The following is a 27,975-nucleotide window of genomic DNA, read 5'->3' as shown; positions in this document are numbered from 1 at the left end:
AATAACGAGTGTGGTAAACCCCCAGCACGAGGCTCCCTCGGGTCAAGGAGCGCCCTCGGCTGAGCCCCCACCTGTCCAGAGACAAGAAAGCCCTGGCTGAAGTTCTCTTCTTACAGGTTTGGCACATACGAGCTGAGGCACATTAAGGGACAAAATGACTCATCCCAACCGACTGAATCAAAAGTGATTCCCTGTAAAAAGAAAAAAAAAGTACGTTATAACAAAGCTGTAAAGAGAAGGGAAACTGTGGCAGCTGTGGCAATAAGCACCAGGCCTTCTCGCTGCCCAGATGGAGAAACCAGCCCAGAGCGTTAATTGACTTATGTGAGGTCAGGCCTTCCGCTGCCACACCACCTGCATGTGCTTCTCTACCTGACAATCTAGAGGCATCCAAGACCGAGTTCTGGCCAGGCTCAAGACACCACCTGCCACGTGGAACACTGCTGATGCCTGACCTGGCCTTCCTAAAAATAGCTGCCCGGCGTCTGCAGGGAGTGGCAGCCTCAGCCGGCTCCCCGGTCCTCACACACGAGGACCGTCCCGCTGGGCCAACCTCGAGGGCCACTGCCGGCCAGACTGAGCATGGACACGGAGACCCCACCAAGGCGCTGTGGTTGCCAGGCTGGTCGCCGGGAGTCTGGGCTGGAACCTTCCCCTGGAGCGCGGCCGCCTGTCTGGTCCCCGAGGCGGGCCCTGAGGGCCGCCCTGCCAACCCGGCACACGGGACAAACTTGCAGTCCCAGGGGGACAGGACAGTCCCACTGAGCCCCAGACCCCCGTGTGCCCCCAGACCCCTGTGCGTCCCCAGACCCCTGGGCACCCCAGACCCCTGTGCGCCCCCAGACCAGGGTTTCCCGAGCCTTGGCACAGCCGGAACGCTGCGGCACGGGCGGCAGGTCAGAGCCGCCCTGCAGAAAGACAGTGGCAATGTGGGGCTCCGAGTGGGGTGAGGGGAAAAAGCCACACAGAAACGACAAAAAGACTGAATTCTCCGAGAGTGTAAATCAGTCTTGCACACTCTGCCCCCGGAAGAGAGCCCCCCCACGAGGCTGCCGGGGGCTCTGCCGAGCGGACTGGGAGCGCAGCGCGGTCCGTCCCTCACGGAGCAGGCTCCCCGGCTCCACCCCGGGACGACCGATCAGTGGTGCTGTGTCCCCGAAACAGACTGGGTCTGTGTTTGCTCGTCTGTGGAACCCCCAACCACAGCACCTGCTCCGCGGGGTCACGAGCGAGCCGATGTGCGTGGAGGCTGTGCCTGACCTGGCGTTAAGTGCGGGACAGCTGTCAGCCGCCGCCCCCGCGGAGTCCCCGAGAGCGGGCAGACACACTCCCCTCCACGCAAGTGAGGGCAAACCGCCCCCCGAGGCAGCTCGACGGAGATCTCAGGGGACGCCACCCGACCCAGCAGGTCCCACTGGCCGCGTCGGCGAGAGGAGAGAGGAACGGGGGGCGGGGCAGGGGAAGACAGAGCCTGCAGTGGGGAAGCGAGTCCCGCCATGGCCCGGGGCGTGCGGGCGGGCTCTCGTCACCCAGGGCCGGCTGAGAACTCAGGGGCAGCGCTCCCTGACCGTGGGTGACGGCTTTCCTCACGTCGCAAACATTCACTGAGCCGCGCTCTGCCCGGCGCGGCCCTTCCCGTCACGGTGCAGTGAGACCTGTAGCCGACGCCACAGCACAAAGTGCCGTCTCCCGGGTGAGGAGTCACTGCCTCTGTCTGCGGGAGACGGGGGACACTTCCCAGGAAGGACTATCCTCCCGAGTTACAAAGGGCGAGGAGTGAGCCAGCCGAAAGGGCAGGGACGAGGGAACCACGGGGAAGGGAAGGGCACGGCGCAGGGGAGGGAAAAGGGACGGTGCTCTCGGGCGGTGAGGAGCCCGGCGTGCTCAGGCCCCCGGGGGGGTTGGTGGGGGCACAGGCAGACCTGCCCGGGGCCTGCTCAGGCCTCCTGAAGGGTCTGGAAGGGGCAGCCGGGGCGCTGGCAGGACTGCAGCCCTGAAGGTCCCCGTGTCCCCTGACAAAGAGCAACCTTATCCCAAGGCTTCCAGCCCGGGGTGACACTGTCAGAACTGCATCTCGGGATGACAGCTGTGGCGGGGACATGAGTCTGGCTGCTGGCAGAGGTCGTGGCAGGGACACCACTCAGGAAGTGGCCGTCACAGCCGGAGGCCGGGCGCTGGCCAGGCCTGCTTGCTCGTCGCCCTTCACCACCTGGCCCACCGAGACCTTCGCCGTGGTCCCCCCACAAGTGGCCGCGCTCCGACAGGTGTCCCCTTTGAGTGGCGCCTGCCCCAGGCACTGTGCAGCGGCCTCTGCGTGGCCCTGACCTCGCATGGCCAGGGGCCGAGGGGACCTCTCTCGAGGTGGCGCCGAGTCTCTGCCGCGCCTCCACAGACCGGGCCTGGGCGAGGCCGGCCCTGCCGGTGACGGGCACTCCTCACCCCCGGGACCGAAAGTGAAGCCGCTAGTGGCTGAGGCTCAGGAGCCCCGAGCCCTGTCTCTTCCTGGAAGCATCAGCACTGGACCCCAGGCACACAGCCGGAGGAACGCCGGGGCCAGGGGATGACCCCCTGGTGCAGAGGAGGCGTTCCCGAGCCCAGGAGAGCTCGGGGATCGCTGCAGGGCAGAAACCTCACGGGTGTCCCAAAGGTGGAGTGGCGGGCGAGCGGAACCTGGAACGCAGCTCCAAGTCTGCTGTTAGGTCCAAGCCCACCCCCCCTCCCCGGCCCCCCAAACAGACCGAGGGGCAGTGGCCTGCCCCCTGGGGCGGAAGGGCCACAGGCAGGCGAGACCACGGCCTGTGGAGCCCCTCGCTGGCGCGCGCTCAGCCACAGAGCCCCCAAGAGCTGGGAGTGCAGACGCTGCGGCGGGGGCTGGAGGCTGGGACAGTGGCCCCTGCTGCCCTGTCGTCTCAGCCGTCTCCTGCTGGCGAGGCCTGGGGCCCCAGCTCCGAGCCCGGCCCACAGAGGACAGGGGCGGAGGGCAGACTCCTGCACAGAGCAGGGCGTCGGAGACGTGCACAGGCCAACAGGCACGGAGGCCACGGCACCCCAGTGCTGCCACCACGGCGCTTACCGGCCGTGGGACGGGCGACGGCCACGCCGACCTGCCTCCCACTCGCCGTGGCCCCGAGGACACAGGAGACCAACGGGAAGACCGACTGTTAAACAGACGAGCGCACGCAGATCCGGGTGTGGCTGTGAGCGCGTGTCTCCGTGCAGCGTCCTGGATCAGAAGGCCGGCACCGCCGCGCGGAGGCAGCCATGCGTGCTGCAGGCTCCAAGAGCCGAGCTCCGGTCCTCCAGCTGCACGGACTCGGGAACAAACGTGCTCTGTCTGCCCGTAAAGCCCCCAGCCCTCAAGTGTGTCCCACGGAGACCTGGGACTTAAGAAACACTGTCTGCGTTTCACTTCAGAAGAGCAGCGGAGGAAGAAAACCCGACAACACAGTCAGGGCCCCGCCCCCTGCCCCATCGACAAATTGGGCAGACAGCAACTAGCAACCCCAATGAGGTTTCCGCTCCTCGCCCCATACAGAATCCCGGGTTGAGATCTCTAATCTGAATTTATTATTACTGCATCAAACCACTTAGAGATCTACTAAAAATCCCAGACTCCCACCTTTTACCATCTTTAGGTAGAAAGGTATAAATAGGATCATTTTCGCTCATAAGTGCAGACGAAAACAGTCACAAATACTGATGAATACAACACTTCCTCTTCAACCCCCCAAGAGCCAGAATGCTGGAACAGAAAGTCACTGTGTAGCCAACCCCCCACCAGCAATGACACGAGGAACCAGCCATTCTGGAGAGCATCCCCCAAACTCTACCTGTTTTCTGACAAGTATCAGCTGATGCGCAGCAAGTACCAGGAAGCACAGAGTCAGGCACAAAGCAGGCTTTCCACCAATGAGTGTGCAGCAGGAACGGCAGCAAGCACTCCGCAGGCCCGACCCCCCACCCCTGCTCGCCCCAGGCCGCCTTCCAGCGCCAGCGCCCGTGCGTGGGGCACAGGCCCCCCTGCGCTGGGAATCACACAGCCTGCACCAGCGAACCGGCCCTCCGGCGGCACGGAGGCAACCTTCTGGCCTCTGCCCTCAGGTCCAACAGCCTAAAGCATTCTTGACTCACAGACGGTGGAGCCGGAAACCACCTAGCCAGGACTCGTCTATTTTGGGCCCTGATTTATGGTTACAATCACACTGACGACAGATCCACGTCTCCTTCCAAAAGTCAACAGAAAGACTAACTTAATGGGGAAAAAATCATATAATCGCCACAAAAGTCCTCAAAAACACGTTTCCACTGACACTGCCCTTTCCAAGGTCATAAGTGCCCAGCATGGCCCGAGGCATCACACAGACCACCCGAAGGGGTGACCTACTAACACAGCCAAGGCGTCCACCACACGCAGAAGCGGCAGGACCCACTCCACCCCGCACGGCCTCGGGCCGACACCAACACCGCGGGAGCCACCGAGCCCCGGGGCACGGCGGTGGCGGTGCCTTCATGGGTGGGACTGTGCGGAAGGCGCGAGGGATGCGGGACGAGACGGGGAGGGTCCAGAACACGAGTTTCACCGCCCGCACAAGCTGGCGCCCATGGGTGCCCCTCCGCGCTGAATCAGACGCGTTTTCTCGGCCGTCTTCTGCTCGCCCCGCACCGCTCTGAGTGTGAGCGGCGGGTTCCTCCTCCCTCCTCTGTCCCTCTCCCCACCGCTCTTCCAGGGAAAGAGGTAATTTTAATCTCCCTGAGGATTGAGGCAGCTCTAGGATGACAGAGGCAACTAGGAGTTGAATTCCAGTCTGGGTGACCCTAAGGTCCAAACTGGGCCTCTGAGACCATTCCGGAGCCAACCTGAGTTTCTGAGTCACGCAGGGAAGGCTGCTAGTCCCCAAGGTGCCCTCCACAGGAAGGCCCATCACACTGGTCCTGAGATCCACGGGGGCTGCCAGAGATAAATGCCAAAATAATCCATTCTGTGGGAATAGGCCGGCATTCACCTTCACAAGTTCCAGCAAATCTCCTTTCCAAAAAGCAAGCGCTTGCCCCTTGAAGCAGCCCAATAACCTGGTAGATGCCGTTGTATGAGCCTGTATCGAGGCCCAACGCACCCAAGATCATAACACTAGGGATACCAACATGGGCGATACTGCTCAACCTTGCAAAACAAAAGAAATTTTAAAAAGTACCAGCCCACCCAGAATTATTAGCTCACGGATTGTGCCTTGTAATATACGTACAGAATGAAGTGGGAACTCCTCTGTGGGCAAACAACTGGTTTCAACAGTTAGGCGATCAGATTAATGCCTTTTTCACCGAAGACGCCAGGAAGCTAAGGGCACACACCCAAATCTGGGTCTCCCCACCCCAGCTCCGTCAGTCCACACCAGCTTCGGGCTCTCATCGGAGCAGGTGAAACCTGCGGGGCAGTCCCACCCGCGGCCACCCCCAGTGTGACTGGCGGGCCCCCCGGAGCTGGCTGTCTTTGACTCACGCACCTCGTGTCCTAGGCAAAAGTTGCCAACAAAGGAAGGTCTCCGAGTCAAAAGGATGGGGCTGGCCAGAAAGTCCGTTACGTTTTTCTGTACGATGGCTCTAGTAGTGCTTAGTTGTCTTTAACTTCATTTGAAACAATTTGGTTAGACTGCATTGGGACAACCATCCCATCAGGGTGAATTAAAAAAAAAAACTATCAAAACTGTTGAATTTTTTTGCAGCTATTTTCATATTGAAGATAGAAAAATATATACATGTTTGGCATATTATGCTTTATTATTTCAAGAAAGGTAAAAAACAACTGAATTGCAAAAAAAAGATGTGTGCAGTGTGTGGAGAAGGTGCTGTGGCTGGTCAAATGTGTCAGAAGCGGTCTGCGAAGCTTCCTGGTACCACTGACGTTTTGGCCACATAACCCTTTGCGGTGGGTCTGTCTTGGGCACTGGAAGACGTTAGCAGCACCCCGGCCTCTGCCCACTAGGAGCCAAAAGCAGGAGATAGCTGACATATCCGTATCAATAAAGTTACTGGTGAAAAAACCATACGGGCTCTTTGGCCAACCCAACAGCATCAGGGCACCCAACTGAGGTGCAAATCATCAGTGTCAGCTGCGGGCAAAGCAGAACAGCCGTCCCTCAGTACCACCTGGCGGTTTCTCCCAACACGCCAGGATGATCACCCACAGCTGGTCAAGGGGCCGCACCACAGGAGCGGAGAAAGGAAGCGATCAGCCCGGGAACTGATACCCTGCTTGTATGACAGAGGGCACTCTGACCAAGTAACTCAGGTCGCTGTGCCGCTGTCCATCCCAGAGAGGGTCGGTCGGCGACGAGGCGGGCGGCCCAGCTGCTGGCAGCTCCAGCCTCGCTCTCCGAGAGGAACCCTGAGGCACCCAAGCCCTGCAGGCCGGGGACATGAGCTAGAACTGTGTGGGGACCGACTTGTCAGAGTCCCGCGGCCAATAAAGGCCCCTTCCTTTCCTGGTTCGGACAAAGAGATGGTCTCTCAGCAGAGGCCGGGCGGAGTCGCCACCTCCCAGCAGCTCCGTCCTCAGCGGCGTTTGTCTCGGGCTGACAGTCCACCGCCAGCCCCGTAGGCACAGAGGAACGCCGACAGTCGGTCCTCAGCGTCCACAGGGGTTGGGGTTCAGGTGCTGCTGGACACCAAAGTCCGAGGATGCCCAAGCCCCCTGGTCAGCCCTTGGGACCCAGGGACACGGAATGCCGGCTGCACTACACGTGTGGGCTTCGTTTTTGTTTCTTGTCCACCTCTGTCGTCTCCTTCCTCTCCTGTGCGAGGAGCTCACTGACTGCGAGGGGCACGTTAACTCAGAGGAGCTGCACTTCCCAGCCGGGGGCAGGAGCTCAGGAGGAGGACCAGGAGCGCGGTGGCTGGAGCGGGAGGGCGGTCTCCCAGGGGACCCCGGCAGAGCAGGAGCTCCTCTCGGGGTGCGGTAGGGACGGGACTCCGCCGGCACGCTCGCCTCACGCCATACAGGGCTCCCGCGCTGCCCGGGGACGTGCGCCTCCGGGGAACGGCGGCCGGAGAGGGGGCCACGCAGACCACGGAGCTGTAGCGTCCCCTCTGTCCTCTGTGAGTCAGAAGAGCTCAGAAATGTCAAACAGTGAGCATCCGTCTTGTGTCAGTGTCTACACTCGGCTCCTTACGAGGTGTTTTCCCAGAGAGAAAGCTCTGGAATTTAAATCTGAAAAGTTCATACCTAATTCTCCTTTCAACCCTGCCCAGGTAACAGCCCTCTGCCTTTCAGAGTCCTCCTCTGTAAAGTGGGAGCAGCACCTCCTGCCACACCCACGTCCCAGGATCCCTGCCCAGACTCGCAGGAGGTAAAACGTGGGAAATGATTCCCAACAGCGAAGGGCCAGACGAGTGCTGGCCGCCCCAGGGACACAGCTACGAGCAGGAAGGAAAGGGCTGGAAACGGGAGAGAAGAAGAGAAGGTTCTTCCACCTGAAAGAGAAGCTGCGAGCACCCCGAGGAGCAATTCTAAGCTGCTGGCTATACGTTGAGGGGAGAGGGTGACAACAGACTGACTTATTATTTCGACGTCGATTCTCGCGCCAACGCATTCACTTTGCCCTGACCGCAGGAGAAAAACAAGAAGGATTAAGAGTGGGTGTCCAGCGCTGAGCTCCCCGAAGCAACGGCGGAGCCCCACCGGGGGAGGGGAGGGTGGAGTCAGCGCGACAGGCGCTCGCGGACCGCGGTTGCATAAGCCGACGGCGGCAAAGGCGTGATTACCCGGCACCGAAGTGTCGCGTCCCCCACAGCCCGCGCACTGCGCCTATATAAGGACATGTGGTGTCGCCCATGCACGGACTCGTTAAAAGAGAAAAGGAAAGAAAGGCCATTCCGTAGCATCCAACAGCCCCAGGAGACTCGGGAGGCCGGCTCCCCACAGGGGGCCCGGGGGCGGCGGCGCCGCTGGAGGCAGAGTCACCCCGAGCCCCGCGGTCAGGTGCCGCCGTGCGGGCTGGTTCTAGCGCGGCGCGGACCCGCCGAACAGGGGGCGCGCTGCGCGGAGCCCTGCCTCCGGGGCGCAGTACGAGGACCTCGGAGACCGCACCGCCACGGGGCCGAGGGCTCCGAGCGGGACCGACGGGCGACACCGGCCGGCCGAGCGCACGCGCGGGCGGCCGCCCTGGAGCGACGGCTCCCGGGACCGCCGGGGCCCCAGCGGCCGCGGCAGCCCGCGGAGGGGAGGGGAACGGGGGCCGCGCGCGGGTACCTGGTGCAGGGCGGTGAGGCCGTCCACGTTGGCCGTGTTGATGTCGGCCCCCCGGGCCAGCAGCCTCGTCACCTCGTCCGTGTCCCCGCTGGAGCAGGCGGCCAGGAAGACCGCGCCGTCCTCGAAGCGCACCCGGGGGCCGCCGCGGCCGGAGCGCGCCTGCCGCTCGGCGGACTCCTGCTCCGTCTGCGAGCCCCGCCAGCGCCGCAGCTGCTCCGCCCGCCGCGCGCGCGCCGACTCGGCCCGCTTCCCGCCCAGGTGCTCCAGCTCGGCCATCGCTCGGGCCGGCGGCCGCGGCCGCGCCGCCGCCGCTAGGTCACGGCCGCCCCGGGGGCCGCCGCCGCCTCCTTCAGAGCGCGTCAGCCGGGAGCAGAAGGCGGAGACCCGCGCGCCACCATCTTTACTGCTCCGCCGCCCGCGCCCCCGGCGCGCTCCCTCGGCTTCAGCACGCAGGCGCGCGGCGCCCCGGGGCATCACGGGACTTGTAGTCGGAGACCGGCCCCAAGGGCGCCCCTTGGCCCTCAGAGAACTACAATCCCTGGATGCAACAGGGAAGGGGCCAGAACCCGCGGCTCCCGGCTTCGCCCGGGACCCAGCGGGGTCACCTTTGCCCCAAAGCTGGAACTGACTCCCGCAGTGGCGGCAGCCTCTGTGGGCACTTTGGGAGTCGTAGTTTATTTTTGTTATATGACTACCAACTACTCTCGGCTTCCCAGTGATCCCGGCGGGCCTTTGAAGTGGAAGGGCTCGGGAATTATCCCCATATTCTGTTGGGGATAACTGGACAGAAAGTACCCGGTTCTAAATCTAGACCTTTATTAACACTATAAATGCAATGCGTTACCAAGTTTTAATCACAGCAAGTGCCAATGTGCGCGGGGACGCGGACCGCACACACGCGTACAGTATCACGTACTATACACACGTACTTCGAACTTGACCCAGGCTCTAGGCTCCGAAGAGATCCTGGCTAGGACGCGCTCAGGTGCAGCCCCAGGCGAGTCAGGTGACTTCTCCGAGCCTGTTTCCCGCTGCGCAGAGTGGGAATAATAACCTCTCTGGTATCCACCTTATCTTATCCATAAGATAAGGTATGGAAGGACACCTAACATTATCCCTGGCAGGTATCAGCTCGCGGCAACTGTGAAGTCCCCTTCCTTCTCTCTTCTCCTCCGCCTTAAATTCTTAGGAGGCAGAATGGATGTCTTGTCTTCTGCGACTCCCTAACCCCTACCCCCAGCTACAAAAAGGCACCGCGGAGCATACTGTAAACTCGTAAGGCAGCGAATTGGGCATTTTCATATTCACAGTGAACTTGGTTACAAAGCCTGTCAGATTGATTTAATAACTATACTCCCATGTCCTTAGGTCTGGACAAAATTAATTAAACGTCTTATCCATAATGAAAGAGAACACATACAATTACTAGGTTCTTCAAACTTTTCAGTGTGTTGAAAATTTTTCATTTAAAAATGTTGCAAAAGTTATTAGGCCATTGTAAAGGGAAACTTTATTATATCCCATTTATTAATGGGATATAATAATAAATCTGCCAGTGCTACAATTTCCCCTGAGATGAGCTAAAACTCAAATGAAAAGTTACATGTAATTGGAAAATATTGTTTAATACTATATCCACTACAATATGCTTTAATTAAGTATTCTTAAATAACATATAAGTACTAATTAAGTCCTCCGGGATCTTTATGAACTGGGAATAATATATATCACTCCTTGTTTTTCCTGCTCTGTGTGCCAATTTATAGTCACTGTAGAATTTGCCAGGCCTCATCATCTAGAGCAATGAAAAGTTCTGTATGGGATTTACGTTGTACAATAACTTGTCAACATTCCAACTCAGCCTCCAGCTGGTAATTAAAGTTGCCCACAAGCTCTCAATAAGACTTTCCCGACAGGGTAAAAGAAACACTTACGTTAAACCCAATAGGAAAGGATACACAGGTAAAAGCCTAACCCTCTTTAGGAAACCATTATCAGCTAAACTGCCAATCTGGCAAGGAAGCCAGGAAGTGAGAGGGGCAAAGTTTGCGCATAAAGCGAATTTCGGGAAGCTCAGGAAGCACATTGGACGGCCACCAGCAAGCCTCACTTTAGTCACTTTAATACCGTGCTCCCGGCGCACAGCAGCTGCTCCAAAAAGTGTGTACAATCGAACCGCATATTTTACTGGCCTGCTTTTTTCATGAAGGTTTTTTAATTGGGGTAAAATTTTCAGGGGTCATTAATGTTACATTTCTTGTGGCTGCATTCTTTTCACATTCAGAATCTGGAAAGAAGTGATCTCTGCTTCCAGTTGTATGAATAAGCTAAAATCAATCCAGTCCAGGTTAAATCCTTACTTTCCCAAAAGTATGAACTTAAATTTTGACTGGGAGAATTCAGTTTCAATACTAGGAAGTTCCAGGAAGCACTTTCTTCCATATCTATTTTATTTGCCTTCTTTCCCCCTGAAGTGTTGGGCTGGCCAAAAAGTCCACTGCAGTTTTTCTGTAAGATGGCTCTAGTAGCACTTAGCTGTCTTTAAGGTCATTTGAAACCATTTTGTTAGATTGTATTGTGACAGCTGTCATATCGGCGTGCGTTTTAAAAAAACTTACCAAAATTGGTGAATTTTTGTGCAGCCATTTTAATATTGAAGATGGACATTTTCAGCACATTATGCTTTATTATTGCAAGAAAGGTAAAAATGCAATCAAACCACATAAAAATGATTTGTGCAGTGTGTGGAGAAGGTGCTGTGACTGGTCGAACGTGTCGGAAGTGGTTTGCGGAATCTCCTGGTACTACCGACAGCATTTTGGCCACATGTCCAAATGTGGCCGGGGCTGTCTTAGGCATCGGAAGACATTTAGCAGCACCCCGGCCTCTCCCCGCTAAAAGCCAACAGCAGGAGAGAGCCGACATACTCAGAGTGTCCAAATCAATGAAGTTCCTGGTGAAAATGAGAAATGTGTCTATGGACTTTTGGCCAACCCAACCAGCAGTGAGCGTATAAATCCCTCCTTGGATATTTCATGTAAGCAGCTAAGTTCCTTGGATAATTGACGTGCACACTCACCTGGGAAGAGAGGGATGTCTTCCAGCTGTGTAATTATGGAAAGCAGTACTAATTATTTTAACCTAATTAACTGAACTGGCTCAGCCAAAAAGGTGTTTACCACCAAAATAAACGATTAATTTACGTATAACGGTTTGAAAAGTTTTTCAAAATTGACGTAAGTTTTTTCCTGAAACATCTTCCCGCAGCCGCGACTCACTGAGAGTAAGCGTATACACTCAGCTCACTAAACAAACATGACAGAGATACTAAATAAATGTTCTACTCTAAAGAAAATACATTTCGTGTGCAAGTGATAAAGTCCTGGCAAATAAGTCTGTGAATACATAAAATGTAATCGTTGTACATGTACATGTACCGAGCCGGCTGTGATGCAGGCACGTATGTTCTCGCATAAAAAGACATTAATTTCCTACAAACGCGCCGTAACAACCACAGTGGTAGAAGGCTCCGTCTTTGACACCTGCGCTCCCAGTTTCCCGGACCTCTCCGCCCGGCCTCCGTTCCCGCCGTTCCCACGCCTCCCCCTGGCGGACACACGGGAACTGCGCGTTTAACCCCTTGCGGCTCTGCCCTCGGATCCAGGCCTTCCCGTTCGGTTGCCGAGAACTACAGGTATCTGCTGGTCCTCTCCCGCCGTCCCTCCACCAGGCTCAGTACGGCTCCTGCGTTTGCGAAGGGGCCGTTCAGCGACCCGTTTCCGAAAGAACCACCCGGGAAGAAATCAACTTCGGTTCCGAAGACACAGCTGTCCCTGAGACCCAGCCCCAGCTGGGGTGGGAAGGAGATGACCGAAGCCCCCGATGTCGTTCACAAGCCACCGTCAGCTGGTTCGTTCCTGCGGCCGCCGTCGGGGTGCCCGGGGCGGCGTCTGCAGGAGAAAGCACATCCCATGCGGCGGCCCCGGGGCCCCAGTGTGGACCGAGCGCGTAAGGCCGGCCATCTCTCCCGTGCCACCGCTCTTCCAAAGCCGGCGGAGAGCGGAGAGCAGTGAGACGAGGGTTGGGGGTGGAGGGTGGCCCCGGAGGCCGGTCCTCTGGCGTCCAGCGGGTGTGAGCCTGCTCCGGGCGGCTTGGCTGTCCACTGGGGCTCCCGGGTCAGGACTCGCGCTGCGTCGGAGGCGGAAGGAGGTTCCGAGCGCTGTCCCGACTTCCGCCCGGCCAGGATCCGCCCCCGCAGCCCGCGGTTCGGTTCCGAGTTCCGACGGCCGACGGGATCGCGGGGCTCAGGCCGCGCCCTTGACCTCCACCCACGGTCTTAGGCGCGTCCTCCGAGTCCCGCGAAGTGCCACGGCCGCCCTGCAGCACCCCGAACCTCCCCGCTCCCTCCACTGTCCCTCTGGGGGTGGGTTTCCAGCGCCTCCTCCGACCAGACCACGGAGCCGGCCCGGTAGCCCGCCCCGTAGCCGTTCCGGCCCGCCCGCAGGAAACCGGCTCGGAGCCGCGGGCTCCCGACCTGAACCCGCCGCGTCCCGCGCTCGCGGTTGAATTCGCGGGCTGAGCGCGAGCCAATGGGCGGCCGCGCTGGTCTCCCCGCCCCGCTGCCAGCCAATCACGACCGGCGCTCGAGGGAGCGCGCCTGCGCAGGTGGCGGCGGGTCCGCGGCCGTTTTGCAGTAAGGAGGTCCGCGTGCGTAAGCCAGGGGCTGGGTCCCGGCGGGGGTCCCTGTGGGTCTGGGGGCGCGTCCTGCTCCCGCGTGGCGTGGAGGTCCCCCTGGGCGGGGCCTTCGGGACCCGACGGTCAGCCTGTGGGGAGGCGGGTGGGCGGGCGGACCAGAGCCCGGGCTCGGGCCCCGCCCACCACAGAGCGGCGCAGAGGACCGAGACGCCCCTTAACCGGCCAGGGACTCGGCCCGGGACCTGCAGTGACAGCCTGTCGGAGCTCAGCGGCGGCGCCCGGAGCGGAGGGTGGGGCGGGGAGGGAGGACCGGACCTGTTCCTGACGGGGAAGCGCCCCCTCGACACGCGGGTCCGCGATGCGCGGGACGGGTCTCGAAGTCCGGGCTGGCGCCGGGGCGTGGTGTCGGGGCAGGAGGGGGCGTGTGGGGCGTGGCTTCGGATTGTTTGTGGGCGGAGCCTGTGGGCGTGGTGTCGGGACTCGGGTGCAGGACTCCAGCCCCTGCGAACACAGGCGGAGCCAGGGCCTCCCTTTGCGCGCCCCCGGCGCTCCACCCACCCGCGTCCCCGCTGTCCACCGCATCCCCGCGTTAGGCACCCGTGCGCTGGCAGCCGCAAAACCTGTCAATAAAAGGCGTGAAAGGGGTTCACCCGAGGCATCTATCTGTCCTTCTCTGAGTGGAGACCATGCGCCCAACCCCAGCCACGTCTGTGTTTCAGAGCTGCCCTTTTCTCCGGGCGAGCCCCGCGAGCCCTGAGCGCGCAGGGACCATGCAGAGGGCCTCGCGCCTGCGGAGAGAGCTGAGCCTGCTGGCCGCCGAACCCCCGCCCGGCATCACGTGCTGGCAGGACGCTGACCAGCCAGAGCTGCGCGCCCGTAGGTGCCGGGAGGGGTGTGGGGGGGGCACCCATGGCCCTGCCGAAGGCTGTGCTGAAATGTGCACAGCTGTCCCTTCGCATGCGGGGAACCATCCGGCCTCCAAGTGCCCCCGCGGCCTCTGCCCCAGGCTGTCCCCATTTGTAAACGGTTTGCTTGGTGCCTCTTCTTGGCTCTTTGCTATACTTTTGTTGATGGGTAGCCACGGTTGGGGCATCAGCGTCTCAACGTCCTCCGAAGCCAGACGGGGGACAGGAATGACGAGCAAGTCTGCCCAGCGCTTCCCAGCTCATGCCGATCTGCCGGGGTGCTCAGTCTGGCGCCCTCACTGTCTGGGCATGGTGGCGGTGGCGATGGCACATTTTTGGGGACTGGTTAAAGCCCTGAGAGCATCGCCATCCCCGCCAGTTCCTCCATAAGGCCGAACACGTCACTGGACCACGCGGGGCGGTCATTCAGATGATCTGATCCTCTCTGCACTTTTTCTTTTTCCTTCTAAGAAATAGTCGGTGGGGCCAACACTCCTTACGACAAAGGCGTCTTCACGCTGGAGGTGGTCGTCCCCGAGAGGTTAGTGTGGGTCAGATTCTGCACCTGCAGGGCTGAGCTGAGCTCGGTGGCCGGAGGATGGAGCGGCGTGCGAGCTGAAGGGCCTGGGCGTTAGTCTCTGTGGTCGGGACTGGGTGCTGACTGTTGAGACAGGACAGGGCCTGCTCCGGGTGGTGGGGGCGGGAGTGCTGCTGCACCACCCTCCCACGTTCCCCGGTGTTTGTCACCTGCCACGAGGAACATCTGGTGGGGGGGGCCGCTGTCTTCTGCGTGGTCACCGGGAAGCCCTTTGTGGTGGATTAAGAAGCAGCGATTTAATGAAATTCCTCTGTTGCCCTGTGCTTCCGAAGGTACCCGTTTGAGCCGCCTCAGATCCGATTTCTGACTCCAATCTACCATCCAAACATCGATTCTGCGGGGAGGATTTGCCTCGACATTCTCAAGCTGCCGCCAAAAGTGAGTGAGCGGGGTGCGGGGCTGGCAGCGGTGCCTCGGGCGGGGCTGGCAGGTGGGCGCTGCAGCCCCTCGCCCCTGCTCACGCGAGGCCCTGCCGCCTGTGCGCAGGGGGCCTGGAGGCCGTCCCTCAGCATCGCCACCGTGCTGGCGTCCATCCAGCTGCTCATGGCGGAGCCCAACCCCGACGACCCGCTCATGGCCGACATCGTGAGTGCCCGTGCCCCTACTCCGCGCCTCGGACCCCGGCGGCGAGGCTGCCGGGCGCTGGGACTCGCCCCGGCGGGCCCTCTTTCCCTCCCCCGACTCTCTTACTCGGGTTTGTCCCAGTCCGCAGAGTTCAAGTACAACAAGCCCGTCTTCCTCGAGAATGCCCGGCAGTGGACGGAGAAGCACGCGAGACAGCGACGGACGGTGAGGCGTTCGCCGGGCTCTGACTCTCTGCTGCCCCCGCCTGGTGGGCGGGTGTGCGGCAGAGACGCGGGGAGACGTGTAGGCGCTGCGGCATCCTGGCGGCATCCTGGCGGGTCTCTGCTGCGGGGCCTTCTCAGCGCGCGCCGAGCAAACGGGCCTCGGAGCTCAGGCACCAGCAGCTTTTCCCCACAGTTGTCACCCATTAATGACACCAGGGAGCAGGCAGCCACTGGGTGATGCAGATCCCTGGGGTGTCGCGGCTAGTGAGGGGCAGCTCCCACTCAGGGTCTTTCCCTGAGACTTCTTGCTGACACCGTTTGCGGGAGGCGGGCCCGGGCGAGGGTGCAGGAGGGAGGGGCGTGGACTTCCTCGCCCTGTTTGCGGGAGCGGGAGGACTCCCCACTGGAGTGGCACTTCCTGTTCCCGAGCGCACAGTGCAGGAGCCAGGGTGAGCACCCCGTTCCTGCTGAGTCCCAGCGCCCTTGGGAGTGAGCCGAGGGGCCGTGAGCGCCCCCTGTGGGGCGGGAAACCTGGAACGCGCTAACACCGAGCGCGAAGCCGCGGGAGGGAGCACGCGTCCCGGAGGCAGCGGAGAAGGCCCTGCCGGCGCTGCCCGGGGCTCGCGGCTCCGTCGCTCCGTCCTGGCGCCGGCCTGAGCCTCGGGTGTTCTTCCTCAGGCTGGCGAGGAGGAGATGCCTGGAGCCCCACCAGCGGCCGGTGACTCGGCAGCACACAGCACGGGTCAGAAAAGGAAGGCCGGGCAGCTGGGAGGCAGGGAGAAGAAAGCCCGCCCCGACGCGTAGGGGCTGGCCCTGGTCCCTGTCCTGGTCCTGGTCCCAGTCCTGGTCCTGGTCGTGGCCCATCACAGTCTGCACTCTGGACCAGGGTGGCCTGGTCGGCCCCCTGTCTCACCCGGTTTCCTTGTATGTGATGACGTCATCGTGTTTGTGCTGTGTAAAGCAGGCCTCCTCTGTTTATGTATTCTGCCTGCCGCGGGTTCTCTGGTGGAGTTTGGTTTATTTAGCTTGTACATATGTATTCTGAAACGTTTTAAACCTGAAAAATAAATAGTCGTTTAATGCTGAGTGTGTGTGTGTCCTGAATGTGTGTCTGGGAGCCAGCTGGCCGGAGCGCTGGCCACGCGGCGAGAAAGCGGAAGCAGCCGCAGTTGCTGCCCTTCCTTCTGCCGACTGGCTCACCGTCCCCACCACTGTCACCGTCACCTCCGGGCCTGCGGGGCCTGCTCTTCTGTTCACCTCTGCAGCGTCCTCCTGCGTGAGTTGCACGGCTGATCAGAGTCACGGTGGGTGGCCTTCCAACAACTGCCCGCTGGACACTCACTGTGGCCCTCCCGGGTCTGCGCTAGTGTTCTGGGGTGCAGTGGGGAGGCGTTCGGACGTGGGCTAACCTAACAATCGTGAAGTTAAGCAGGGGTTCTCACAGCCCCTACCTGCCCCTGGCTCCACGCCCTGCTCAGAACAGTGGGGCGCTACGCCTGCACCCCTGCTCGGGATTGTGAGTGCACCTGGCTCGTCCCCGTCATCCTGTTCGGTGACAGAAAGCAGAGGGGACAGAGGTCAGGTGAAGTGGCAGGGGGTTGCCCTGCTGAGTGGAAGGAAGACTTGGAGGACGGCGGGTAACAGGGCCGCCACGTCCCTGTGCGTGTCCCACTGCGGTGACTGCCTGGCGAGGTGCCGTCACGGAGAAAGCGCCTGAGAGGGCAGCTCCTGCTCGCCCCTGTGAGTCCCCTGGCCTGCCCCCCGCCTGCCGCAGGACGCCTGCGGCACCGGCTCAGGGACGAGACATGGGTCCACTGCGACAGCACGGTGGAGACTGAACATGCCCGTTCCCTTCACGCCCCGTATCCTTGGCTCCCCAACCCCCCCCGGAGCCCGTTCCTGTCTCTTCCTAGAGCCCAGCACCCTTGGGGCCCCAGGCTCGTCTCCGCCCACGTGTGCTGCATCCCACTCGGGGTCCTGGACGTGAGCGCGTCCGCGGGCGGCCTAGGCTGCAAGCAGAGCCCCACTCGGGCCGGAGCTGCCCGGGAGGGTGCTCTCTGCTCTGCCCGTGAGGCCCGGGGCAGCATGAGCTCTGGGGCTGGGGGCAGGGGGCTCCGTCCTCCCACCCACTGTCCACAGTGGCGACTTCCTCAGGCTGCCTGCTCCTGCTGTGCCCACCAGCACCAGAGCCTTAGGGACTTCCTTCACGCAGCTGGCCGTGGACCAAGTGCCGTGGCCATAGGGCCACCCCGACCCCCAGCTCCGAGGCCAGGAAAGCCGGGAGTGCAGTGGCAGAGGGACTCGGGGGCAGGGGAGGACAGCACAGGACCACGGGACAGACCCCACCCCCTGCTCCAGCCCCGGCAGCCCCCGGCTGCCATCCCTGTCCCCACCCCAGCACCGGCCTCTGTCCTTGCGCAGATACAGCCACTACCTCGTCTCCTTGTCCCCAGCGTGGCCCTCCGCAGTCCATGCATCCCGCAGCCACAAAATCGGTCTTTTGATGATGCAAAAGCCACTTTTACTTCATCCTTGGAGTCCTCTCAGTGGCTCCCTGCCCCGCCCCTGCCCCTGCCCCTTTCTCCACACCCCCTCACAGAAGCAGCTGTGCCCCCACCCCCCTCCGGCCACAGGGCCACGCAACCTGAGCACACCTGGCCCTCTGCCTCAGCGCCTGCACGAGCGCCATCCCCTCTGCCTTCGTGGCCGTGATAGTGTCGGCTCACAGGAAGGCAGCCGCCCAGGAGTCCTCACCTGTCCCTTACAAAGGAGGCACTCTGGCCCTGGGCCCTCAGGCCCTTGGCCACTGCCGCCAGGGTCCGTTTCCCGAGCCCTGCCTGAGAGCGTGGCCAGGAGCTGGCGATCGTGGCTGCAGGGGCTTCTCCAGGCGTCAGTGACACGGAGCCGCCAGGCCTCATGGCCGCCCGCCCACTCCAACGTGGCAGGTGCCAGGACTGGGCGGCAGAACAGGAGAGAGAGAGAGAGAGAGAGAGAAGCCCGAGGAAGGGTGGGAGGGAGGAAGGGTGGGAGCCCTGGGGCGGCCACCTCTCTACACCCCAGTTTCCCCTGAACAACGCGGGCGACAGAGACCTGACCCCCGGGCTGTCGTGAGGGCCGGCCGAGAGGGAGCGCCCAGTGGGGGACAGGGGTGGGGACTGTGGTCAGCCCCAGGTGGCCCCCAGAGCTGCTCCGCACCCATCTGCTCTGTTTCTCGGGCGGGCGAGCTGAGCACCCCCAACCCCCTAATTAGGGAGGAGAGGGGACACCGAGACCAGTCGCATAAACGCCTCGGGTTCCAGGCTCCCCCCCCGGGCCCCTCCCCTCCCCAGGCGGCGCAGGAGCATCTGAACCAGCGTGGACGGTGACAAATAAAGCTCCTTCCGGACAAGCGTGTGTTTTCCCGTCAGTGTGTGGCCCCCGTCCCCCCCCCCACCGCCCCGCCCAGGCCCAGGCTGTCTTGTTTATAGGCGGGGCAGCCTGGGGGAGGCGAGGACAAGGACAGAAGAAGAGGGGGGCTGTGGCTCCGAACTGCTCCCCAGGCCGGCCGGCTGCGGTGCAGCTGGACGCGGCTGCCCATGGGCAGGAGCAGAGGCTGGGGTGGGCACAGACCAGCTGTACCCAGAAACAACGCTGTCCACTCTGTCCTTGCTTCTTGGGACGTCTCCCCCACCCCCACCCCCAGCTCCTGCCAGGCCCCCCAGAACACCCATGTCTCTCCCCAAGTCTCAGTTTCTATCAGGGGTGACTGGTGACCCTTCCTTCCATTCCTGGCACCTCAAGCAGGACCTTGTGACTCCGCTTCAAAGATGTCCTGCAGGGACAGCTTCCCCCTGCCCCCCCTCCCCCGCCTCCTCCCAGCAGAGGGGACCTCCTGGGGCTGAGGCTGAAATCTGCAGGTCCCCTGCAGGCTCGGAAGTCGCCTTTGAGGGGCGCTATAACAGGGTCAGGCCCCTGCGGGGGAGTGTCCACCTTCCCCCACCTGGCGACTCACCACCAGCCTCAGAATGTTGACCAGGAGGCTCCTCCTCCAGGGTCCCGTGAGCCCCAGGGTTGCCCACAGGCTCCTGCCTGTCTCCCCTGCTTTCCCCTCCAGGTGCTGCCCCACCTCACGTGCTGCCAGCTGAGCAGCTCCCAGACCCCACGCCGGGGGGCACCGAGCGCCCACAGCCCCCAGCACTCACTCCGGGCCCAGCACTCACTTCTTTACACGAGGAATCTCCACTTCCAGCTTCAGTAGCCCGCAGAGTGCGGGAGCCGCCCCATCTTGGTTTTCCGCTGATGACGCAGGCTCGGAGGTTAAGGGAAACCCTCAGACAGACACACCTGCCAGCACCGGCAGGTCTGGGACTCCCACCCAGGCCTGTCTGGGTCCAAGGGCAGAGCGTGCGGACCTCAGGGGCAGGGACGAGGGGACAAGGCGGGTCTCAGTCACCCGCCTACCTTCCCTCCAGGCTCGCCCACCTTCCACGTTCATGCCTTGTCCGCGGTTACCGCGAGGGGCCTCCCCCCAGACCCCCTCTCCCCTCCTGGTGGCCCACCCCCACCATCCTCCCTGCCCAGCCACATTCCCGGTCAGCAGCTGCCCTCCTGGCCCTCGCACCCATGTGGGCAGGGGGAGGCAGAGAGGGGGTGTCAGGAGGCCTACCTGCTAGTGGCAGAACTCGACCAACTCACCTGAGCAACCAGAAATCATGGCGTTGCTGCTGAACAAGCCCCGGGACTTTTGGGGCTCCAACTTTCGGGGCTCTAGCCCTGCACACAGGGAACTGGACAAGCCGTGGGTCCCGGGGCGCACCCGCCTGGGGGTGCACCCTGCCTGGGGGCGGGCAGGGGTGTCCGCCCTGACTGAGCCAATCAGACAGCAGCTGAGGCCCAGGCAGAGGGCCCAGCGCGCGGGAACGAGGGACAGAGGTGTGCGTGGGGTTCCGGGAGGGAAGGGACCGGCACAGGGCAGGGTGCGGGCTGGCGTCCGGGCCTCCGGGGCAGTTCTCCGGACCGCCTCCGCATCGCCCAGGGGGAAGGAAGCTGCACCTCCTGGCCAGGGGTCCCCGCCAGGTGGGGGAACAGAACCCTCATGGATGTATTCGGAGAGGCTAATTCCGTAATCCTTTTTTCCAGCAGAAAGTAACTGAGCGCCAGCTGTGGAGGCCCCAGAAAGGGCTGTGGTCGCCAGTGGGAGAGGCACTCTGCGGGCCCTTCCCGCCACGCCCACGGACAGCCCCGCTCTGCCGGAGCGGCCCCCACGCAGACCTAGAGCCCCGAGGGCCTGGCCCCAGTGGCCGACCGCAGCTGGGTGCCAACCCGTGGTTTGGCCTGGTAGGGAGAAAGAAGCTGGCCGGGGGGAGTCTCACCCAGTCTCTCAGGACACCGTCCTGGGACATCCTGAGAGGACCCAAGGCCGTGGGCCGGGGGACAGGGCGGGGAGCCAGCAGGGGGCGGCCTGAGGAAGACGGGGGACCCGTCTGCAGCAGCCATGGGCCCACACAGGCCGAGTCAGCAGCAGCCGTGGGTCCAGAAGAGGCAGAGTCGCTTGTGCGGTTGCTTTCTGCATCCCAGGACACGGGGTCCCCAGGGTGGGAGCCTCCCAGGTCTCAGCTCTGACTTCCTGCTCAGGCCCCGGCGCCTCTCCTCCTGGGAGACCCGCCCTCCCGTGCCCGGGGCACCTGAGTGTGCCTGTAAGTGCTGCAGGTGGGTGGGTCGGCCTGGACTTCCCATCACAGCTCCCACCTGGGACCCCGGCGCATGCCCGCCCCTGCCCCACGGGGCACCCTCCTCCGGGAATTTATCTTACAGATATTCTTTTAAAAAAAGATTTTATCGACTTATTTTTAGATAGAGGGATAGGGGAGGAGAGAGAGAGAAACATCAGTCGGTTCCTGTCTACACGCCCCCAGCTGGGGACCCGGCCCACAGCCCAGGCAGGTGCCCTGACCGGGAATCAACCTGGTGACCTTTTGGTTTTGGGGGATGATGACCATCTCGCTAGGCCCCCTCCCAAGCCCCTGTCCAGGGCCGTCTTACAGATAGTCTTGCTGTGGGTTCTTACCCTGCAAAGGGGCCCCCCAGGTGTCTTGGGACATCACCCCACTCTGAAGCAAGGCCTGGGGGAGCAGGCCCCCAAGGCAGAGAGTGGAGGGCAAGGGGACCCAGGAACAGGAGAGCATGCTGACCTTTGGGGTCAGGAGGCCGAAGCACAGGCCTGGGTCCGAGTCCTCGGAAGCCCACTGGCCCCTGCTTCCCCCACACGACTCTCTCCGAGCCGGTGCAAGCATGAGGGGCGAGGGCTGCTGATTCTGGCTCCTCGGAGCCTCGCCCTGGGCCTCCTCGGTGGGGCCCCAGATGCCCGAGCTCAGAGGCCAGGCTGAGGAAGAGCCTCGACCCCTGACTGCTCCCCTAAGACCGCCCCTCGGGTCCCCCAGAAGTAGGAGCCTGGGACACGCACGCTACTTCATGGTGCTTTATTGTACAGAAAAACCCCAGTATGTACACCTTACAGTTCTCACACTTCACCCAGCCGCGGCGGGGCGGGACCGCGGCCCGGGAGTGACGGGCGTGGGGTGGAGGCCATGGCCGCCCCAGAGCAGAGGTAGTTACAGGGGAGCCAGAGAGGAAGGAGCTCCGGCCCCTCACTCAGGCTCCTCGGTGTCCACAGCCCCCAGTCCTTGAACCTTGTGTGCCCCCCCTCCCCCGAGAAGCAAAGTCGGGAAGGGGGCTGGGAGGCCGGAGGCGGGAGAGGAAGGCCCAGCCGGGGGCTCTGTTCATCCTCGAACCTCAGCACCAGGCTCGGGGGCTGCGCCCTCCCGGTGTGTCTGGGCACCTCAAGAGTCCCGGTTTCTCCGCCTCAGGAAGTTCTCCGCCGGCCGACCTGGGGGGGCTCTCGGCACCCGGAGCCCCGGCCCTTGACGGGCCCTTCCCCTGCAGGACGCCGCCTTGGGAGACTCTGGGAACCAAAGGAAATGCTCCCACAGGCGCTGGATTATTTGGTGTGCAGCTCAGCGTCTCAGCGAAGTCGCACGGAACCGTCCTCGTCTTCTGGTCACGATGGAGACGCCTCGGGGGCGGCCCCCTGCTCCCGGAGAGTCAGGGACAGACACCCGCCCCGTCGCCGCCTCACCTCCTGCAGATGCGGGGCGTCTGCGAGGCCCTCTGACGGAGGAAGGAATTCCAGGAAGACGCCCCTGCTCTGCCCGAGTCCTCTGACCAGAGGGGCCGGCCCGGGCGCCTGCTTGGGCCCTTGGGGCGACGTGATGCGGGGGGCGCCCCAGAGCCGGCAGCCAAGGCGCACCGGCCCCTTCCGTGGGAGCGGCCACCTGCCCAGACAGTCCACAACCCTGGGCCCTCCGGCACACGGCCTGCACACCACACCCCACTCCCCGCGGCTTCCCGGCCCCAAGGGTGGGGTCCGGGTGACTTCCTAGAAGTCGAGGCTGCCGACGTCCCACCAACTTTGCAGCCCGGGGCACCTTGGAGAGCATCTCTCCGCCCGGGGGCCACCTGTTCGCCGCGCCCAGACCGGAGCACTCCCCTCCCCTTCGAGGCTGCTGTCCACCCCAGGAACGGGCGCCCGGCATTCCCGAATGGCCCACCACCACAGGAGCGGGCGAGCACATGGAGAGGGCCGGTCCCGAGGCCAGCACACCCACTCCAGGGCCTGCGAGGGTCCAGGCCACTCAGCAGGTCGGTGGGACCGAGGGAAGGGCCCCTTCTGCTCCCGGTTCAGCCACGTGGCTGCAGCGTGGCCCGTGCAGACTGTGGACTCGGGTCAGCACCTGCCTGGCCCGGGAGCGGCGGGGGGACCACGGAGCGGCTAGGCTGTGAAGCCAAAGGGCCATCTCTGGGTCGTCTTTGCAGTGGAGCCCTGGGAAGGGGCCAGGGGGCTGGCTGAGACCGGGGACTCGGGAAGTGGGCCGTGTTCCCTCGGTCTCGAATCCCAAGCCCTTGTCCTGATGTGGCCGATGTTGGGGTGCCCTGGGACCAGTCTCCCCCCGATTGTCTTTGTGTGTCTGCGGAGTGGTCCTGCTCTCACTGCCTCGTCCCGAGTGTGTGTGCCTGGGTGGGAGGGGCCTCCCTGGGGTGCTCAGAGGCACTGGGAGAACTGTAAGGTAGGAAGGCGTGACGGGCCAGGCAGAAGGGTCCTGGCCTATTGGGCCCCCAGTTCCTGTAACGCTTCCTACAACACACACGTGTGACAAATGCCCCTCCAGTGTTCTGGCTGAGGGCCAGCCCCCTCAGAGAAGACGGGGCCCAGGATGCGGAGAGAGAACCCGGCTCTGGCACGAGGTGAATGAGAGAGAGCCACAGGGTGGCAACTCAGGGCCCGAGGGCAGCCAGAGAGCCCCTGGCGGGGTATGTGCACTTGCTGGAACCCGGGACTCACCCTCTGCGGACACCGGGCTGGGGTGGCGGCGGGAGGCCGGTGCTGCCTGCCCCCGAGCCAGGAGCTGCGGCCAGAACCACAGGGCAGCCTCCTCCCTGCGCTTCGCAGGCGGAGACTCTGCCGGCGGATGCCTCCCGCCTTACCCAGGTCCAGCTCCTGGGATCAGGGCACCTGGTCGGGTCCCCGGGGAGCACGCGGCCGGGCCCCGGGAGAGAGCAGTACTGAGAGGTCGGCCATCCACGGAAACAACAGGCAAACTCGCCCTGTGTCCGACGGCCGGGCAGCTGGGGGAGACGGTGGAGACGGGCCCCCGATGCAGGGACCGTCAGAGCCTGCGCGGCCCGGGTGTGGGCCCCTGTGCCACCCGCCCCCTCGCGTCTCCGCAGGGCAGGCGTCGGGGCAACGGGACGCAGGGCACCTGCTGCGTCCAGCCCACGAGCAGCAGGGGAGAGGCCCACACGCCTCTGGCCGCCCCTTGAAGGCCTTTCCCACGAGGGCCCCTCCCTGAAGCAGAGGTGAGCGAGCGGCGCCCGAAGGACGACGACCCAGAGGAAACCAGGCCACACAGCCCACGCCGGGGATGGACGCGGGGCCTCCTCCCGGGCACAACGGGCTGAGTGCAGCTGGGTCCAGTGTCCAAGCAGCTGCCACTCCTGGGGGGAGGGAAGCAGCAGACCGGACACAGGGGTGGGGGGCGTTTACACGTGGGAGGCAAAGGCGGAGCCGGAGCTCGGGCCGCCCCTGCCCACTGACGAGCGCCCGCCACCCGGCGCGGCCCCCTCTGCTCTCAGCAGCAGCTCCCTGTCCATGGAGGGCTGCTGGTTCTCAAAGCGGGTTCCCTCTGGCTCCACACAGCAGCCGCCTTCCAGCCCGGTGGCCCCCTGGGAGACCAGGGCCCCTGCAGGGAAGCCGCAGGGCTCCGGCCCGGGGGAGCGCGTGGCCTCAGAAGCTTCCAGGACGAGGTCCACGTCGGAAAAGGCCACCAGGGCCTGTGTGGAGTCACAGGCGCTCTTCTGCAGGTGGCCGGCGGCGGCTGAGACCAGGGGCCGCGCGGCGCCCGCCCGGGGCCAGAGCCGCCCCAGGTCCTCGCGGAGGTGGGGGCTGGAGAGCAGGAAGAGCAGGGGGTTCAGGCAGGCGGGCAGCGGCAGCACCAGCAGCAGGACGGACTTGACAGCCTCGGGCGCCACGGGCAGGAGGCCCAGCGTGGAGGCCACGCTGAGGAAGGCCACGGGGCAGTGGAGCAGCCCGTCGGCCAGGATGAGCCAGGCCACGTGCCGTGCCAGGGCGCCGTCCCCGGCCGTGCCCGGCGTGCCCCGCGGCAGCTCGCAGTAGAGCCGGATGTGGGCACAGGCCGCCACCAGGAAGCAGAGGGAGTGCAGCACCACCAGGGCCACGGCGAAGCCCGGGGCGGCCGGCCGGCCCTCGGGCGGCGTGTAGGGCAGGCAGAGTGGCGAGGCCCCGTAGTCCCCCACCGAGGCCAGGGGCAGGGCGGCAGCCAGCCCCGCCAGTGCCAGGCAGCCCAGCGCCCCCGCCCGCACGCTGCCCAGGGCGGGCGCCTTCCCGCGGGCCCGGGCGCAGGAGGCGGAGGCGCCGCACTGCAGGGCGGCCAGGGCCAGCAGCAGCGCCGAGGCCTCGGACCCGAGCACCGCCAGGAAGCCCGTGGCCCGGCAGCCTGGCCCCGACTCCCAGCGGGCCCCGTACTCGGCGAACCGGCCGAAGGTCAGGGCATCCACGGAGGCCAGGAGGCCGCAGGAGACGCCGGTGACGGTGTTGGCCCCGGCGATGGCACCGACCACGAACTTGACCGGGGGCAGGGGGCCGGGCCCCCCCGCGAAGACGCTGAGCAGCACCAGCGCGTTGCCGAGCAGCGACAGCACGGCCACGGCCCACACGGCCAGGCGGACGGCCCAGCTCTCAAACAGGTGCTCGCAGGGCTTGAAGGGGCCTGTGGGGAGAGGGCAGGCGTGGTCCCGGGCTGCGGGGCCCCCGCCAGGGCAGGGGCCACCCATGGGAGAGACTCACAGCAAGCACACGCAGAGCACACGGACACGCTGCCAGCCCGGGCGGCCTGGGAGGTGGGAAGCAAAAGGTGGGCACGCCGCCCCTTCTGTGGGAGCGGCTTCAGGGAGAAAGGGAGGGACAGGCAGGCCCCGAGGAGGGGACAGGCCGTCGGGATTGGGCGGGGGCTGGAGGAGGGACACCTGGGGGCAAGGGCTGCCCCAAGAACCACCGCCCTGTGGCCACGGCTCTGCTCACCTGGTCTGGGCCCAGGGAGCCCCTGAGGACCCCACTGTGGGTGGCCCTGACCCCCTGGTTCAGGGCCAGGGACACAGACCACAGTCAATATCCACAGCGTCTCCCCGGGGCTGGGAGGTGTACCGAGGACACTCGAAGCCCCCAAGTCAGACTGGAGGGGACTTCAGGGTCTCCGGCCTGGCTCTGCCCGGGGCGGTCAGGCCCTCCTCTTGCCCTCTGGGCCCCGGGTCCTGTGCTCTGATCGCCTGGTCATTCTGGACATACTGTGTCTCCATCCCTCCCAGCTCCAGGCCCCTTTCTGGCTGTGCATGGCTGCGTAGCTTGGGGGTTTGAAAAAAAAATTTAGGAGCCATTTTTTTCCCTGATTACCAAGCAATAGATAGTAATTACAGAAAATTTGTAAACTACAACATGGAAAAATTAAAACCACTGATGCTCCTACCTCTCAGAGGGAACCCATCTGTTCGGCACGTTTCCTCCCATTAGAAGATACATACATACATACGCAGAGAGTTTTAAACTCCACCGGGGCTTTGCTGTGTATAGCTTTTATTCTCTTTTAAAGTTGAAATTTTGTTAGGTACCGTTCACCACGCCCCTCATATTCCTCTAAATACACGACCTACTTGGCCATTTGTACGGGCCATGTTAAAGCAAGCTCAAGTTGGACTCTGTCCTTGAAACGTCCCCTGTCACCTGCTGACTCTCGGTTTTCAGAGGAGAAGTTTCTGTCCAGGCGGGAAAAACAGCGCCAGCCTCCTGCACGGCGTCGGCGCGCGCCTGCCCGGGCAGCCACTAGGGGGCGCGCGGCAGTCGCGGGCGCCGAGGGCAGGTGTGGGCAGGCGCGACTTCAGCCTTAGGTGGGCCGGGAAGCGTAGAGGGGCCAGAGCCACAGAGGGGTGGGACCGTGGGGCACGGGCGTGGGTGACACAGAGAAGCCCGCTGCCCCTTGCTCCTGGCTCACGCTGGGCAGCTGCTGCCCTGGCCTGGGCACTGTCCCTGGTGCACCCAAGGGGGACTTGCACCGAGGGGAGAGGATTTTCCCTCTTTCTTCACAGAAGACGGGTTTAGGTTAAACTCTAGAGGAGCTTCCGAGGCGGTAAGGGCTGGCCGGGCCCCAGGTAGTTCCCTGGGGGCGCCGGGGTGGCCCACCCTGGGGCGCTGGGAGACACTCTGGGACTGAATGGAGGGGCCCAGGGGGCGGGAAGGTGACCCCGCAGAGTCCCGCCCCCTCGGGGGTCTCTCCGAGGGTCTCAGGCTGGGGGAGTGGTCGGGAGCCGCCCACACTCCCCCTGAGCAATGCTTCGCTCTTCAATGGGGGGGGGGGGGAATCTCTTCCGGGATGCGAGGCCTCTGATTGGTGGATCTGGAAAGGTTTCTTTGGCCTCCGCCCACACCCCTCCTGCCCAGGAGTCACCCAGGAGGCTGTGCTCCCCAGGAGGTGGGCTCTGGACACGGAGAGCGCCCGCCACACACAGCCACAAGCACACCTGGCTGACCCTCCTCCCCGTCCCGCTCCGCCCCCGAGGCCCCGCCCACCTGGAACCGGGCTGCACTGGACACTGGGCTGCGGCCTCCGGTCCTCCGCCTCCAGCTGGAGCTCGTCCAGGTCCAGGTCATCTGGCGGGAAGACCGGAAAGCGGCTTGGGCCCGGGGTTCCGAATGCCCACCCTTCACCTTTGCGGAGTCACCCGCCTCACCCCGCCCAGCACAACCCCTCCAGGCCCCCAAGCTCAGGGTCTGCTCCCTGAGACCCGTGCTGGGCGCTCCGCGTCCTGGGCTCTTTGCGGGGACCTGCCCTTCTGTGACCCGGCTCTGCGCCCTGTCCAGGCGGGAGGGTGAGCGGGTGCTGCCTGTATTTGGGGCAGGCGTTGCCTACAGCCTTGAGGACAGGAGCTGGTGACCCCAGGACCAGCCTGGCACTGTCACTCCTGGTCCCGCCAGAAACCCTGCGCATCGCAGAGGACCCCTTCCGACAACTGGGGTGCGGGGACATCAGAGGGGGAGGGGCGGAGCAAAATGGAAAGAGGACTCAGGGGTGCGGAGAAGAGTGTGGGGGTTGCTGGGGGAGGGGGTATAAGTGATCGTGGGGAAGAAATGCAGTGAGAAGG

The 27,975-nt window shown here is 63.4% G+C and overlaps 3 protein-coding genes across 5 annotated transcripts in view; 1 reads left to right on the top strand and 2 right to left on the bottom strand.

Annotated features, from left to right (window-relative positions):
* PPP1R12B (protein phosphatase 1 regulatory subunit 12B) overlaps nucleotides 1–8,688 on the bottom strand; it is a 64,346-nt gene extending 55,658 nt beyond the window's left edge. The window contains exon 1 of the mRNA XM_036016039.1: nucleotides 8,246–8,688. Coding sequence (XP_035871932.1) covers nucleotides 8,246–8,521 — 276 coding nt within the window. The 5' untranslated portion in view covers nucleotides 8,522–8,688. The remainder of the gene's footprint in view (nucleotides 1–8,245) is intronic.
* A 4,249-nt stretch (nucleotides 8,689–12,937) lies between these two features.
* UBE2T (ubiquitin conjugating enzyme E2 T) lies at nucleotides 12,938–16,317 on the top strand. Of its 3 annotated transcripts, XM_036016081.1 has the most exons (8): nucleotides 13,434–13,562; nucleotides 13,660–13,816; nucleotides 14,317–14,386; nucleotides 14,716–14,821; nucleotides 14,930–15,028; nucleotides 15,149–15,232; nucleotides 15,910–16,041; nucleotides 16,072–16,317. In XM_036016081.1, exons 2-7 carry the CDS (start codon nucleotides 13,711–13,713, stop codon nucleotides 16,033–16,035), a joined length of 591 nt encoding a protein of 196 aa, XP_035871974.1. In that variant the 5' UTR covers nucleotides 13,434–13,562; nucleotides 13,660–13,710; the 3' UTR covers nucleotides 16,036–16,041; nucleotides 16,072–16,317. The 3 variants fall into 3 exon arrangements, with proteins under 3 accessions (XP_035871975.1, XP_035871974.1, XP_035871973.1); XM_036016082.1 differs by lacking the exon at nucleotides 13,434–13,562 and adding an exon at nucleotides 12,938–12,956 and having other exon boundaries at nucleotides 15,910–16,317; XM_036016080.1 differs by having other exon boundaries at nucleotides 15,910–16,317.
* Nucleotides 16,318–24,059: 7,742 nt separating this feature from the next.
* LGR6 (leucine rich repeat containing G protein-coupled receptor 6) overlaps nucleotides 24,060–27,975 on the bottom strand; it is a 61,131-nt gene continuing 57,215 nt past the window's right edge. The window contains exons 17-18 of the mRNA XM_028531114.2: nucleotides 27,404–27,484; nucleotides 24,060–25,553 (exon numbers count right to left, since the gene is read on the bottom strand). Coding sequence (XP_028386915.1) covers nucleotides 24,307–25,553; nucleotides 27,404–27,484 — 1,328 coding nt within the window. The 3' untranslated portion in view covers nucleotides 24,060–24,306. The remainder of the gene's footprint in view (nucleotides 25,554–27,403; nucleotides 27,485–27,975) is intronic.

Source organism: Phyllostomus discolor, chromosome 15 (assembly GCF_004126475.2).
Source record: "Phyllostomus discolor isolate MPI-MPIP mPhyDis1 chromosome 15, mPhyDis1.pri.v3, whole genome shotgun sequence".
In the NCBI taxonomy this organism is placed as follows: domain Eukaryota; kingdom Metazoa; phylum Chordata; class Mammalia; order Chiroptera; family Phyllostomidae; genus Phyllostomus; species Phyllostomus discolor.
The sequence above is the reverse complement of the archived record's forward strand: the minus strand, read 5'-3'. Positions and strand labels throughout refer to the sequence as shown.